Source organism: Chlamydotis macqueenii, chromosome 3 (genome assembly GCF_036417535.1).
Source record: "Chlamydotis macqueenii isolate bChlMac1 chromosome 3, bChlMac1.mat, whole genome shotgun sequence".
Classification (NCBI taxonomy): Eukaryota; Metazoa; Chordata; class Aves; order Otidiformes; family Otididae; genus Chlamydotis; species Chlamydotis macqueenii.
In genome coordinates this window covers 71,746,384-71,761,734 of record NC_141558.1, presented here as the reverse complement: position 1 = coordinate 71,761,734, position 15,351 = coordinate 71,746,384, and the positions used below count along the sequence as shown (strand labels likewise).

The 15,351-nt window shown below is 37.7% G+C and overlaps 1 protein-coding gene across 6 annotated transcripts in view; it reads right to left on the bottom strand.

Annotated features, from left to right (window-relative positions):
- The window catches only part of CDC42BPA (CDC42 binding protein kinase alpha), a 188,623-nt gene that overhangs the window by 83,480 nt on the left and 89,792 nt on the right, over positions 1 to 15,351 (bottom strand). For all 6 annotated transcript variants that reach the window (XM_086745443.1, XM_086745439.1, XM_086745440.1 and 3 more), the window contains exon 7: positions 699 to 792. In XM_086745443.1, the coding sequence (XP_086601569.1) occupies positions 699 to 792 (94 nt within the window). The remainder of the gene's footprint in view (positions 1 to 698; positions 793 to 15,351) is intronic.

Genomic DNA, 15,351 nt, shown 5'->3' with positions numbered 1-15,351 from the left:
TAAATTTAGCTTAGTGTTCTGGTTATAACAATTCCAACAAAACACAAAGGCTTCTAAATTCATAATTAAATACTCAGGCATTCATTATGCCTACATTAATAGCATTCCAATAACCTACTTTCGCTAAACTCTTACAAATATTTAATAACAGCGAAAGAACAAAACTGTCAATTCTTACGCTTAGTGCTGTTAAGATTACCTAATTATAGATTAGGTAATCACATATATTAACTCAAATACCTTCTAACACTCTGGGACACGATGAACGTACTGGAATTACATTCTAGTCACACCTACTATGTATTGTGCAAGTTTAAATATACTACCATTAGCACACTGTCATATTTCAGTATCTCATCCTGCTTATACAAAAGCTTACATTTTCAACAAAGATTAGAACTCAGAGCTCAAAACTCAAAGACTCATAGTTCTTCAACAAATACCTACTCAGTACTGACAGTGCAACTTCTCTTTATTTATTCACAAGTTGACTATATGCATCTAAAAAGCTTTTAATATACAGTAAACCCAAGCAGTGTGCAGCCATATTTTGAACCAAGGCTAGTTACATACCAATACCACTACAATTCCATTTCTTTTGACATAATAGACCTTTTCTCTTTATTAGCACACATTTTAGCGGTGAGTAAAGGACTGAAGAAAAGATGTTTAGGAAAATATAATTCTTTCTAATTTACCGTTCCGTCTTCCATCAGTTTCAGACAAGAACCAAAATCTGCTAATCGAATATGTCCATTCATATCCATCAAGATGTTATCTGGTTTAATATCCCTGCAATTAAAACAAATTTCAGAATTAGTAGAAAAATGTATTGCATAAGATAGAGTCCAAGCATTAACTCTGCAACACTCTTATCATTCAAAACCAGCAACAGATCAGTAGACAGAACAAAATCAGTCATCATATGGTGACCTTTGCACCAGGGACATCTCATGACAGGAGCTGTAGATCAAGTCACATAATGCCTGTTAATTTTATTAAGAACTGTGTGGCCAAGTTCCTCTCACAGGCAGATAGAAGAATCTTAGTTGTTCTGAACTTTCGTACATAAAACTTAAATCATCTGACGAATTTTAGTGAAGTACACTCAAGTGAAAGATGCATGCTATACTGGAGCTGGAAAACAATCTCTAAGTTTTACTATATAACAAAGGTCAATTAAACCCTAATATGAGTAACATATTTTAAAATCTCATGTCTTTTATCAATAATTTTCTCTCACACACATCTCAGCTTACTATGTATGTCTGTTGTACTTCTGCTGAAATAACCAACAAAGCCATTGTACACACTACTGCAGCTCTGCCTGGCCAAATTCTGCAGCTGTCTCATTCAGGTCACGCTACACATAGAAAAAAAAAAGTCTTTCTAAGCAGACAACATAATAAATGCTCCCTATTTTGCCAGGTTTTTTTCCTCATGTTTTACAGATACTCAAGTACACTGAACTACAAGTAAAGTGTATGCCCCTAGTACGCAGCTGACTAGGGCAAAAGTATCTACGCTCTAAGTTACCAGAGGGACATTTATTGTTCAACTTGCAAACTAGGTTGAAATGTTGAAATTCCTTTTCATTAAAGTACAGTTATTATAAATATCCATTAAGCTACATTTTTAAGTACATGACATTATTACATTCTTACTCTGTCCTTATCTACTATACTCAAAGGGTAAATTAAAATTCTATTAATAAAGTACTACAAATACTTTCTCAGTGAATAGTCATTTATAAGACATAAGAACAAATCCCCTAAAATAAACAAAAAAAAAACAAGTGAAGCCCGGACTGTCACGAATGCTATCAAATGCTTTGCAGACAAATTCCAAAATATTCACAAGATATTCATATTGCACATGAGAGCAAGGTTTTGTTGTTTGGGGTTGTTTTGTTTTTTTTTTTTAAATAAAAACTGACTTATAAACAATGTTTACTGAGAATTTATAATGGAAAAAAAATTAGAATCACATCTTGAAGAACATTATAGAAGCAATGGCAGGTAGGTGTTGCACTGTTACATACCCAGTGACAATTAATATAGAATCATAGCGTTAGAGTTGGAAGGGACCTTCAAAGGTCATCTAGTCCAACCCCCCTGCAAGGAGCAAGGACATCCCCGACTAGATCAGGTTGCTCAGAGCATCATCCAGCCTGGCCTTGAACGTTTCCAGGGATGGGGCTTCCACCACCTTTCTGGACAACTTGTTCCAGTGTTCTATAACTCGCATTGTAAAAAATTTTTTCCTAATTTCCAATCTAAATCTACCCCCCTCTATTTTAAAACCATTACCCCTCTTCCTATTGCAACAGGCCCTACTAAACAGCCTTTCCCCATCTTTCTTGTAGGCCCCCTTGAGGTACTAGAAGACTGCTATCTGGTCTCCCCGGAGCCTCCTCTTCTCCAGGCTGAACAGCCCCAACTCTCTCAGCCTGTCCTCACAGGAGAGGTGCTCCAGCCCTGTTATCATCTTCGTGGCCCTCCTCTGGACCTTCTCCAAATGGTCCATGTCCTTCTTGTGTTGGGGGCTCCAGAACTGGACACAGTACTCCAGGTGGGGTCTCACCAGGGCAGAGTAGAGGGGGAGAATCACCTCCCTCGACCTGCTGGCCACGCTTCTCTTGATGCAGCCCAGGATGCGGTTGGCCTTCTGGGCCGCAAGGGCGCATTGCCTGCTCATGTTAAGCTTCTCATCCACCAGCACTCCCAAGTCCTTCTCCTCAGGGCTGCTCTCAATCCATTGTCCGCCCAACCTGTATTTGTGCCTGGGATTGCCATGACCCAGGTGCAGGACCTTGCACTTGGCCTGGTTGAACTTCATGAGGTTGGCACGGGCCCACCTCTCCAGCATGTCAAGGTCCCTCTGGATGGCATCCCTCCCTTCCAGCGTGTCGACGGCACCACACAACTTGGTGTCGTCGGCGAACTTGCTGAGGGTGCACTCTATCCCACTGTCCATGTCGCCGACAAAGATGTTAAACAGGGCCGGGCCCAGCACGGACTCCTGAGGGACGCCACTCGTGACCGGTCTCCACATGGACATTGAGCCGTTGACCACCACTCTCTGAGTGCGGCCATCCAGCCAACTCCTTATCCACCGAGTGGTCCGTCCATCAAACCCACGTCTCTCTAGTTTAGAGAGAAGGATGTCGTGCGGGACAGTGTCAAAAGCTTTGCACAAGTCCAGGTAGATGATGTCTGTTGCTCGTCCCTTGTCCACCGATGCCATCACCCCGTCATAGAAGGCCACCAAGTTGGTCAGGCACGATCTGCCCTTGGTGAAGCCATGTTGGCTGTCACCAACAACCTCCTTGCTCTCCATGTGCCTTAGCATGGTTTCCAGGAGAATCTGCTCCATGACCTTGTCAGGCACAGAGGTGAGGCTGACCGGCCTGTAGTTACCCAGGTCTTCCTTGTTCCCCTTTTTAAAAACAGGGGTTATGTTCCCTCTCTTCCAGTCATCGGGGACCTCACCAGACTGCCACGACTTCTCAAATACAATAGCCAGTGGCTTGGCAACTTCATCCGCCAGTTCCCTCAGGACCCACGGATGTATCTCATCAGGACCCATGGACTTGTGCACCTTTAGGTTCCTCAAATGACCCCAAACCTGCTCTTCAAGTACAATGGGTGGTTCTTCATCCTCGCAGTCCCTGCTTGCACCTTCTACAGCTTGGGTGGTGGGACAAGAGCTCTTGTCGGTGAAGACTGAGGCAAAAAAGTCATTGAGTACCTCAGCCTTCTCCATGTCCTGGGTAACCAGGACACCAGGCACCATATGGTAACAGTATGGTGCTTTGAAGAAAAGTACTTTCTGAATCTGTGTTACCCAAAGACAAGTAGGCAGTGGCCCATGGCGAACACAAATTTTAGCCACCTTCCAAATACGCAGAAACACTTACAATGTAAAAAGCAAGCACTACTTAAGAAATCATACTTTCACATCTCAGCATAAAGACAATTCTTTACAAAGTAAATAATAAAAATTAACCGAGTCCATTCTCTAACCTTATCCCACTTGATTTTTGCTGACACTGAATCTGCCAAAGAATTGCAACCTCCAGACTGAAACGGTTTTATTTATTTTACATTCACCCACCAAAAACTTTCCTTAAACATGTTTCTAAATAAAAACAAACACATACTATTAAGACCTCTGGAATTATAACTTCAGCTTAAAACACTTCACAAAACATGCACCTAAAATCAAGTTCCTCTTAGAAGCTGGACCGAGTTCAAGCTAAACAAAAACATGAGTCACCCTCGAGGCTCCATTTATCCATGCTCTATCTTTTAATATATTCCCAAGAGAAATAATAATAATAATCATCATCATCACCATAATCATCATACCAACCTCCCCCATTCGATCTCACAAAACAGCAGAAAACATTAAAAATCTCACTCTGTTGTCAACACTTTGCAAAAACAAACACGCAAACAACAGTGAAAGCACTCAGAGGAACAAGTATTTCTTGCAAAGAGAAGTTTTTAAGGCTCAGTAACAACTTCGTAAGAAAAATTTTTGTAGTTAAGAAAAAAAAAAAAAAGAGACCAACTTAATGCATACAAATTCTTTTCAGCTCTTGTAACAGCAGGTATTGGTTACAACTGTTCTGAATTCAGCTGAACTACATTAATAAAAGACACTTCAAAAGACAACCATTGCTGGCACTTGCAGAGCAGAGTAGGCTATAAGCAAAGGGGAAGTTAAGAGAATTGTGAGACTATTCCCCCATAGTCACTGCCCAGACTCCTTTCCCATTCCCACTGACTTCCTATTCCTCTAATTCTTACTACAATCTTTCCTCATGTCCAATTTTTGTTCTGTTGCACAGAAATCGTCTTTGGCACGACAAAGAGCATCATTAGCAACAAAGAGTCTCCATACTGCCTCTAGTGTTTATTTCCTGGCATCTCCCAAAATTGCTGGGCAAGTCCCTTCATTTCTTACAGCTCTGAAACAGTGCAAACCTACAGAAGAAATATGAAAAGCATTTAAGGACCAAACTCTATACGTGGTTGTTTAAAACTCATGACAACTGGTATACTGAAGGGAAAACTATAACTTGAAAATATCTAAGCAGGAGGCAGAAGAATTAAAATACATCCACAACTCAAGGATTTCATCCATCCATCTCTCCTGCATTTCAACAATGTCTCCATACCCCAGAGCAGGATAATTTCTCACAGGGCGGTAAGAATTATTTTATTCATTTAAAATCTATACAGGAAAAGCAACGCATGTTTCTTGATCTTGTTCCTGGAAAGAGACAACACTTACTGCTTCAGGTAGATACTAGGGAAGAAAAATTCCAGACAAAGCAGCTAAAATCTAGCAAAAGTAATGAACAAATAATGAAAAGTTACATGGTTGAGTGAATAGACCACTCTTATCTCCATAGATAAGACTTACTAGGTGATTGTTGGTAAATAATTTCAACATCACTCAACGATAACACTCGTGCTCCATCAAGCAACTAATACCATCTGCCTGGAAGGCTATGAAGCACTAATACTCTAATAAACCTGTAATTAATTCACTATAATGAAAAGGTCTGCTCACTTGAAATATGAAATAATAATTCAGTTTCAAGAAGTATAAGTATTTGAAAGCCATTTTATGAACCAGATTTATAGTGAAAACAAGTATTGAATTGGGGGAATGGCTCTGACACCACTGTGCCCTCTGGAGAGCCAGAGTTCTGCCAAGACCCAGACAGTTCAGCCCTACTCTTGAGAGCAGCTTCTGTGGGAAGCCCAATGTGCAACAGGTACAGGTTGCCAGAGTTAGATCTGGTACAAATCGAGCTTGTAGAAGTTCTTCAAACGTACTCCACAGTGAATTAAGGGGAAATGGTAGTCGGCATACCCAAATAAATATGAAACTTCCTTATCTCAACTTTCTTGTCGTATTGACACCTGAGGATGTGAATTGAGCAAAGACTCTGGTTTGTTGTTTGTTTTTTTTTTTTCAATTAGTATATACCAGCATCAAAGGAACTAGAAGTCTGGACCAAATAAATTTCTTTAAAAACATGTATATCCATTTAAACCATGACTCCAACACAGAGTACATGAGTGACTTCTGTTTTTCTGAGCTGCACTGGCCTTGACTGTAGGAGAAAAATCAGCACCCCACAGCAGCTTGGATAAAGTGCTGCTCTTTGTTTTGTAGACTTAACATCATTTGCTTCTGTTCATCTGGAAAATGCTATAGGAATTAATCTAGTGTGATACCGGAAACTTTGCCTGCACAGAAAACGCATTTGGATGCTTATGAAAAAGATTTGAAAAAATCTTTAATGAATCATTTTTCACAATGCTTCTTGGTTTCATTTGGAAAGCTGTTCTTCAGGGTGGCACGATGGTTTACTCGGATAACTTCACTCACTTCTCTTTAAAATGGTTTACTTTCTTAAGCCATAATTAAAAAGCAAACATTTTACATACTGTGTTAACAAAAACAACATTCTGAAATAGGACTACAGCAGATATCTGGATTATTGCCATTCATTTTGATTTCTCTGTTAATGAGCCAGAGTAGAATTTCATTTGTTCAGTAAGACTTGAGAAAAAGTATTCCCTCCAAGACATGCTAAATCCACAGCACATTCCAGCTGTAAAACAAACTGAAAAGAATTTGTAATACTTGTGAATGTATTTTTTTTTTCCTGGATTCATTTCTGATACAACACAAAGCTTCAGGAATTGTGACATCTTGCATATTGAAATTTTAACTACACAACCTCCTTAAAGTTCCTTCCAACTTGAGTTATCTGATCATCTTATGGTTTCAAAGCATACCTGTTCCTGAGGTTCATCTATGTAATTCTTTGAATCATTGAATCAATGTTTTTCAGTTATTTGCAAGACCACATGGAGTTCCACAAGTCTACAGTACAAGAAGCAGCAGATTCCAGAATAATCTTAAGTTAATTTTGTTTCACAGGTAGCCTCACAGAGGCAGGGGACGAGACAAACAGAAAGAAAGACACATCGAAGACAGAGTGACATCTAATGCAAGAACTGTAAGCAGCAGTGGCGTCAGACACTACAAAAGATTATGCCAATGGACCAACTCACAGGCTCAAATCTTTAGGTTCATGTGATAAAATCCCTACTGGCATTAAAGAGTTTGTGATCAGTAGAGATCCTTCTTCCTGGTAACTGTACAGATATGATGCACAATGAGCTTGCTTTGGTTATTGATTTGTAGTGTATTTATTCTTTTTTTCTAAACAAAAATGATCAGGCAGAAATGGAGGAAAAGGTGAGTCCTTCTCTGTAACTAATATCAACAAAAGGTGGCCAGATGGTGCAAGGGGGCACCTCATTGGACTAAACATTTCAGATGCTAATAGACTGTCCTCACGTACCAGCTGAGCTCTTGAAAAAGCAGCAGAACTGAAATTAGAATAAAGGGGCTTACGTGGTCCTAAATTCAACAACTGTGATGTGAGCTGTGCCTGAAGAAAGAAACAGACCTGTCTGAAAAAAGGAGCAATTTGATGACTGAGCTACCAGTTTATTTTAGTCTACTGGATAAGAAAGAGATTATATGGAGAACAAATTTTTACTGCTAATATTAACATTAGAAAAGCATGGAAATTAATTAATTTTCCTAAACAGATCACACACCCCAGGACGTGCTGTCCTTGCATAGTAAAGAACAAAGTGAATAGCTTATATTAAATTATTTTTCTGTGAAATCTTCACACGAACAGTATTTTTTAATGCTACCAATACAAATTAAAATACCAGCAGATGAGAAAAATAAATTAGTTTAAGGTGTAACTGCTGGCATAGAGAAACTGATCCAAAAAAACTTAGTACTAATTGAGGATTTCACAGTACATTATTTTCTCATTATACATGCAAGAGCATTCCCCAAAAGGATAAATCAAAAGGTTAAAAGCAGACATCAATGGTTATAATTATCCACTCTTACAACAAGAAATGTTATCCTTTCCCAAGTTACCTACTGTAAAAAAACATAACCAAGATCTTACTGCCAGAATGCCTGGACTTTTTATCCAAAATTCCTTCAGAACACAAGATTATCCTTAGTCAGGACAGAAGTTTGTCAAACTGTTTATTTCACTCCCTTCCATTGTTTCAGGCAGACTTTTCTTCCACACTCCCCTTCTCCTCACATAGAAATGCTACATTTATGATAAAGAATGAAGATATTTGGTTTTGGCAGCACTCCAATGAAAGGAGAAAATTTGCTGCCTGTAAGCTATGCCATACTGACAGCCCACTTTAGATATGCAGAGTGAAACAGTTGGTGTTGAACTTCCATGAAGAAAGCTAGTCAACTGATGTTTGGTTTTTTTTTTTCCCCACAGTCAAACCTATGGACATTGATGTCCAGGAGCTTGTTTCTACTTTCCATCACAGTGTACTGGGTTATATCAAAGTTGCCATATTCTGCCAGCCATGGTTTATCTGAATTCTAAATTCTAGTGAGCAAAACTAGAAATACGCTCCATCTGGCAGAAAGACCGATGTGCACTGAGCCAAATTAGATTTGGCCAGTCGGCAGTTATTCTTTAGTAATCCAAATAAGATAGGCTACACAAGATAGCAGCATGAGAAAACTGGAATATGTTGTACCTCATTAACCGTGCCTCTTATCAAGACTCTACTGTGCCTTCTCCTAAACAGACACTCCTCCACTTTTGGGTGGAATCCAATAAGTGCATATTTCAATTGAATTTAAAAAAAAATCATTTAAATAACTTTGATCGCAACCTTATTATTTACATAGCACCCAAACAGTTGCATCATGTTTGTATATTAAACAAAACCTGCTTCATAAAAAGCTGACAAACTAAAGCTTGCAACTGAAAAAGACATAGTAGCCTTGCATGTGAGCCTTGAAGTCAATAGGAATAGCCAAGGACTAAACACTTCAGAATTTAAGTCTTAATAAGCAAAGCAACTACATAGAAAAAAATAAATGCTATAGACCACCTTGTTTTAAAACTACAATGAGAAGGTTCAACTTTTTTTTTTTTTCTTAAACAGTATCTTAATACTTTTAGAACTCCCTTGTTTCTTATTAACTCTTGATAACAAATCCTGTGTTGTTTCAGGAACATGCAGTAATTCATCTCTAGTAAAAGAATCTAGCTACTCTCAGCAGCAGGAGATTCATCTAAATCTCATTAAAGTCAGTGGATAGACTCCCATCAATTACTATGAAACATGAACCAAACAAAGATAATAAAGGTTCTAGATCTGTGATATAGTCATTATTTATTGATCAGTGAGTGTAATTTAATATTTATACTGTTACACATCCTAACCAAGTTTTATTCTTAGTAATATTATAAAACTAAATGACAGACAACACAGAAATCGAGGTTTCATGTACTAGATGCAGCACATGTGCTACAAGACACACAGAATCAGGTACTGAATTCAAACATACTTAGTTTCAGATTATACGTTCTGCCAAAGCGTACTTTTTAAATTCCTAATCCAGACTGAGAGAAATAACTACTATGTCCACTAAAAATAAGGTAATTACATTCCTCTTTTACTATAAAGAACTTGCATGACAGACTAGAAGTATACAATGTAAAAAAAGACTACGGTGAATTGTTATCCACGTTGACTGTGGGCAACACAAGAAGCAATGAATTTAAATCCCAATGAAAGAGACTTGGATAAGACATTAGAAAATATTTTCATAATAACGACAGTAGGACACTGGAACAAATTGTTTAGGGAAATTTCACCATCTCCATCACCATATTTTTTTTAAGAAGTGGTTAGACAAATATCTGTCAAGAGTGGTTTAGCTATAGTGTGATCTTGCCTTGCAGCAGAATAAAAGTATCAGCTGATGTCTCCAAGTCTTCTTTCTCTACAGTTCTATACTGCTCTTTAATTTCTGCCACTCAGACAAGTATTCTGGACACCACACAGTATTTACCTTATGGTATCCAATGTTCTGCATGAATTTCAAATGCTAATAAAGGAAATAATAACAAACAACAGGGAATGAGTACATCAGCCAACACATATACATCTTGAGTTTGTTCAGGCACTGGTATTCATTCCTGAACACTTGAACTGAGTGCAGTTCCTGGCTTATAAATATATGCTCCACCACATCATATTATAACATCTGAGAATTAATTTACCTTAGAAAAATGTCACCCTGTGGCCTTTGTGCAAATGTATTTGCTTTCAAATAACGGATCTCTCAAATATAATAACAGTTCTAAAACAAGGATAATTATTTTTAAAAGCTGCTTATATCCAATATTTTTTCCCATCTTTTAAAAAAAAAAACATGTATAAGGGGTGATTTGAAAAATTCATTCTGGTAATGAATGGCTACAAACTCCCTGCAGTTCTTATCTTTCATCTAAAATGCTAATCAACCAACAGAACCAGGTATCTATGGAGAAAACCCTCACAGCCAGGCTAGGTCCCTCGTGCAGTATTTTGAAGATATGTCAGGCCAAAGTCACTTGTGATGTCCAAGTATTATTTCTGTTGTCTTGTCAGTTTTACGGACTAAAACTAGGAACATGCTGCGCCATTTTATAACCATTTTAAATTTAGTAGCTTACAATGCTTATTTACAGATGTCATTTTAAATATCTATGACATAAAAACAAAAGAGTTGTAAACAGTATCAGAAAGAATTTCTTACGGTAAACAATCATGGACATAACGGAAAGTCTGAAACTGGTAAAAGTTCAAATTTAAAAAAGGGAACTTAATTGAAATAGACTGACTACCAAACATTGTAACCATTAAAAACAAAAAGAAAAAAAAACAAAAAACAAACAAAAAAAAAACCAACAAAGCTTGTAACTTTCCTCAGGGCTGTCTCATACCTGAGCTATTCATATCAGACCAAAAAACTTGTAGAGACTCAAGTATAAAATTGGATACACATAAAGAATTGAACATTTGAACGTTTAATAATGCATTGACTAGAACAGAATACTATCATTGAGTAAGAAACCATGCATAAAAACATGAGAGCCTTGTACTGCATTTCTTTTCAGGTAATTTTAATAGTTTCAAATAGCTATTTACAATAGTCTGTGAGGATGCAAAATATTTGAGGCACAAGCATAAAAATTTGGAAAGATGTGCAAACAAAAGATGGGAGAAATGAAACAGGAATGTTTTTTCTTCTTTTAGGAAAAAAAAAAAAGTCAATTTGAAAAACAAATATTTGGCTTGAGAAGCCCAAACATCAGCACAGGAAATTAGTAAAAATTTGCTACTAACTGAAAAAAATTGTAAAACTCAAGAAAGATACAACACTCAGGAAATGAGATAAATATTCTTACATGAAACAAGACAAGTTGTAACATAACTACAGAACAATACTCTAAAGCTCTGGAGGTACCATGCCATTCATTGATCAGAGTCAATCCAGAATTACAGTCAATTTGAAAGGACTACTCAAAACCCAACTGGGCATGGCACTTGGCAATCTGCTCTCATTGTCCCTGCTCTGAGCAGGAATGCTGGACTAGTTAATCTCAAGAGCTCCCTTCCAACCTCAACCATCCAGTGATTCTGAAATCATGATTAAAGCTGCCTTTTCAATTTTATTTAAATAACAAACATTCTGGCTATATTGTATCAAAGCTCCCCAATTCTAATTCTGAAATGCAGTAACACCAAGATATTATACATCAACATGTAGCAGCAGACATGCTTCTGAGTTCTTGTGGCTCAAGACAGAATGTGTCTTTAGCCTCAATATTAATTATGTGCCTATTTTTGCACTGGAAACTGCAGTTCATAAAACAAATATTGGCAAAGTCTCTCTCTCAACTCTATAAGGATATGACAGTTAAAAGCACAAAATTGTCTTGATCATATCTTGACGTTTAGTCAGTCAGACTTATAAAATTTGTTACAATGAAAAACTTCCTTTCCCTGCCCTAAAGTCTGACAAACAGAAATCCCCTATTTATCACAAAAGGCTCAGCAATCAAGGTGAGTCTTTGACATTGCTGACACTGTTAAGACAATAAATGCTGGTAAGACTGGCCTCAAGCCATTAGATAACACTATGTGAGTAGTCATCCACACCACGGCTCCTTCGCACAGGTTTTCCCTGCGTAAGAAGTCCTGGCTATCAGAGCAGACTCATCGACTCACAAGAATAGCTTCAGCCCAGGAAGCCTGCAGCTATGGCTCGGCACAGCACGCAAGTCTTCTAGAAGCATGGTAACCACCAGTACCACAGCTCTGTTGCCCCAAAAGCAGAGCCTTTCCTTCACATACCAGTTTCAAAAAGAGTTGACGCTTGCTGCCAGATAATGTTAATAAAATAAGCCAGCTAGCTGATCCTTTAAAATGTAACTTTATCATATGGTTTGCCTCTCACACCAAAAGCCCCAGCTATGGTCATAGCTTCCCCCTAAACGTCTCCTGCTTTTGTTAACTGAGGACTCTACCCTCACCCCGACTTCCTCGTTCACCATACTGAAACCCACTATACAAAAATTTTGAACTTAACAACAAAGGAAGACAAGAATTTTTTTTTTTTTTTAAAAAACCAAACAGCAGCAAGGTAAGGTTTATAGGAAGACTTTTAGGTGGTAAAATACACATGGAATTTGCTGAAGATGCAAACTAGGCACTATTCTGGCCTGGACTACTTATTTGAACCTCGTATTCCAGTGCATGGATTACTTTTCTCGCTCTGTTGTCCTTAGCTAAATTGCTTATAAATTTGAGGTAACTATACATGTGCCTTTTTATTGTTATGAAAGAATATCCTCAGGAATACACAGGCACTAGAAAAGAGTACATCAATATACAAATTAATCAGGACTGTTTGCTTATTGATGGTTCTTCAGAACCCAAACACTTGCAGGCAGGAGGGTTCAAAATAGGTATTTAAATTTTACCTTTATGTGACCAATTAACTGTGTCTACACTGAACATACAACAATAACTTGAAATGAAGAAGCCGTTGGGAAAAAAGCGATGGCAGGGAGTGGATTGCTCACCTAGCAATCTGCCTACATCAGAAGAGCCCTGAAGAAAAAAAAAAAAACAGTTGAAAATGGGCTGTGAACCAGAAGTTTTGCCACAGTGGGCTATGTACTATTTGTGAAGGAAGAGCTGGGAGCCTTTCATTTACACGGCATTTAGAAAACAAAATAAAAAGCCTGATTTCATTTCTCTGCCTCCATCTGGTGGTGTTCTAGTTTTCTAATAAGCTACAAATACACGCAGTGGAGGACCTGGCTGAGAGTTCTCACTATTTTTGCCTCTCTAACCTGCCCAGCTGTCACAATGCTTTTTTTGGATCTGATCGTTCTGCTTATAGTTTCACATTCCTCAACAGAAAATCCACATAAACAACATTCATCAGACAAAATGGCCATTTGAGTCAACACTTGAGAGAATAACGGCCTTCAAGTTCAAGCCCAAAGTTGCATGAATATTGAGAAACAACACTAAGTACGTGGCAGACAAATAACTATCACAGAAGTGTATTCAAATATCTTGAACACAGTTTGCTCTTTTTTTTTTTTTGTGGCAGTCTATTAGATTATACTTTAAAATACTTCCTAAAAAACAAACTGATTTAAACTGATGGTGGTAGAAACAAGTTTCATTGACCAGTCAACTTTAAATATTAGGTTTATTCACTTAAGATTTCAATGGAATTACAATGTAATACCAAGCAGCTTGTTTGAACTCTGTGAACTTCAATTGACAGAGCTGCTTCTGGGTTGCTGAACTGTACTCTTTTGTATCGTTCTGCACTTTTCCTCCAAAAGATAGGAACAAAAATATTATCATGACAATCTGAAAAACAATTTTTAAAGTATTTGCCATGTTTTGTCCTGTCAACCTTACGGGAATTCCATTTTGGCTCCTAAGAACTTCAGTAAACAGATTAAGAACTCCACAACCACAACCCTGCAGCATATTCTAAAGATTAAAAAATTAAAGTCTGCTAAGTAAGGCTAATTCATGTCAAAGCTTTTAGATTTCTAATAGTATCATGAGTTACTGGCGGGTAAAGGAGAAGAAAGAGTAAGCTCCTTAAGAATGCTATGTCCATCTGTGAGTGCCATCTGTCAAAGAAATCCTGAAAGAGGCAGCTAACGAGGAATCCAGAATATGCCCAGCTGTTGTACTGTAAATTACTACCTATGCTAGAAAACCTTAACACATATTTCTAGGCAGATAAATGTTTTCTTTCCCTTTGATTCTCATTTTAGATATGCAGTCTCTGCTCTCTGCATTTCAGTACAACCATACATGGTCTCTGAAACAGCTGACTGTATTGAGTAATTCGGAGAATAAATCAGAGCACAGAAACTGAGGACTCGATTGGTTTTGACAATGACAGTCAAAAAAAGATTTTTCATATTCTTTTTTTTTTAAATGCACTGATGATACTAAGAAAGTAATTCACAGAATGTTCACTCAGAAGCTGTCTGGACAATTTAACAAGTTTTAACATATATTCTTATGTATGTTTGTGTGTGTATCTGTGTAAGACAAATGTATGTGTTTTTCAATTATCAGGGATATTTGTAAGTGCCCTGAGCTGAAGCAAGCTGATAGTTGCAAATAAATATAAAATTTCTGGGACTGATGAAGAAATAAACTAACCTGCTGGGTCCATACTGTAACCCACAGCAACTCTTCCCCAGTCCTTTTCTATCTTCTTTGGGGAATACACAGATATAAACACACCAAGAATTATGGGAGGTGAGGGAAAGGGAGGTCTGGACAGAAATTAGTTGTGAAATCACTAGATGCTTTTCATTTTGCCAAAGGAAGGATATACTGTCTTAATATGAGGTTGATCTTACCCCTCTCCCATCGATGTACCTGATGAGCAATAAATATCACCATGCAGCTACAAAAACGCACACTGCAGGGGGAGGAACACCACACAGAAGTATGTAGAATGTACTTTAAAGACACGCAAAATATAAAGGAATAGAGAACATATTACAAAAAATTAAATTGTTTCTTGTTCCTCGGTTATGTGGGAAAAAGAATGAAGATAAGATACAAAGCTGCAAAGTAAACCCTGGAAGCTTAAAAAAAAAAAAAAAAAAGGTCTACAATGAGAAGAAAACCAATGTCATCCCAAGAGAACAAATTTATACATCAAATAATTGCCATAGCTCTTGCAACATGTGAAGAAGCACTGTTATATCCTATATATTTTACTGTTCTTCCCCCAGGCTAGTATGGCTTTAGATTTCATGTATTTTTTAAAGACTGTCCAGTAGAAAGAAGACTGTTTCCAAAAACAACACTCCTATACGGTCATTTTAATGTGCTGCACAGATCCTTTGCTTTC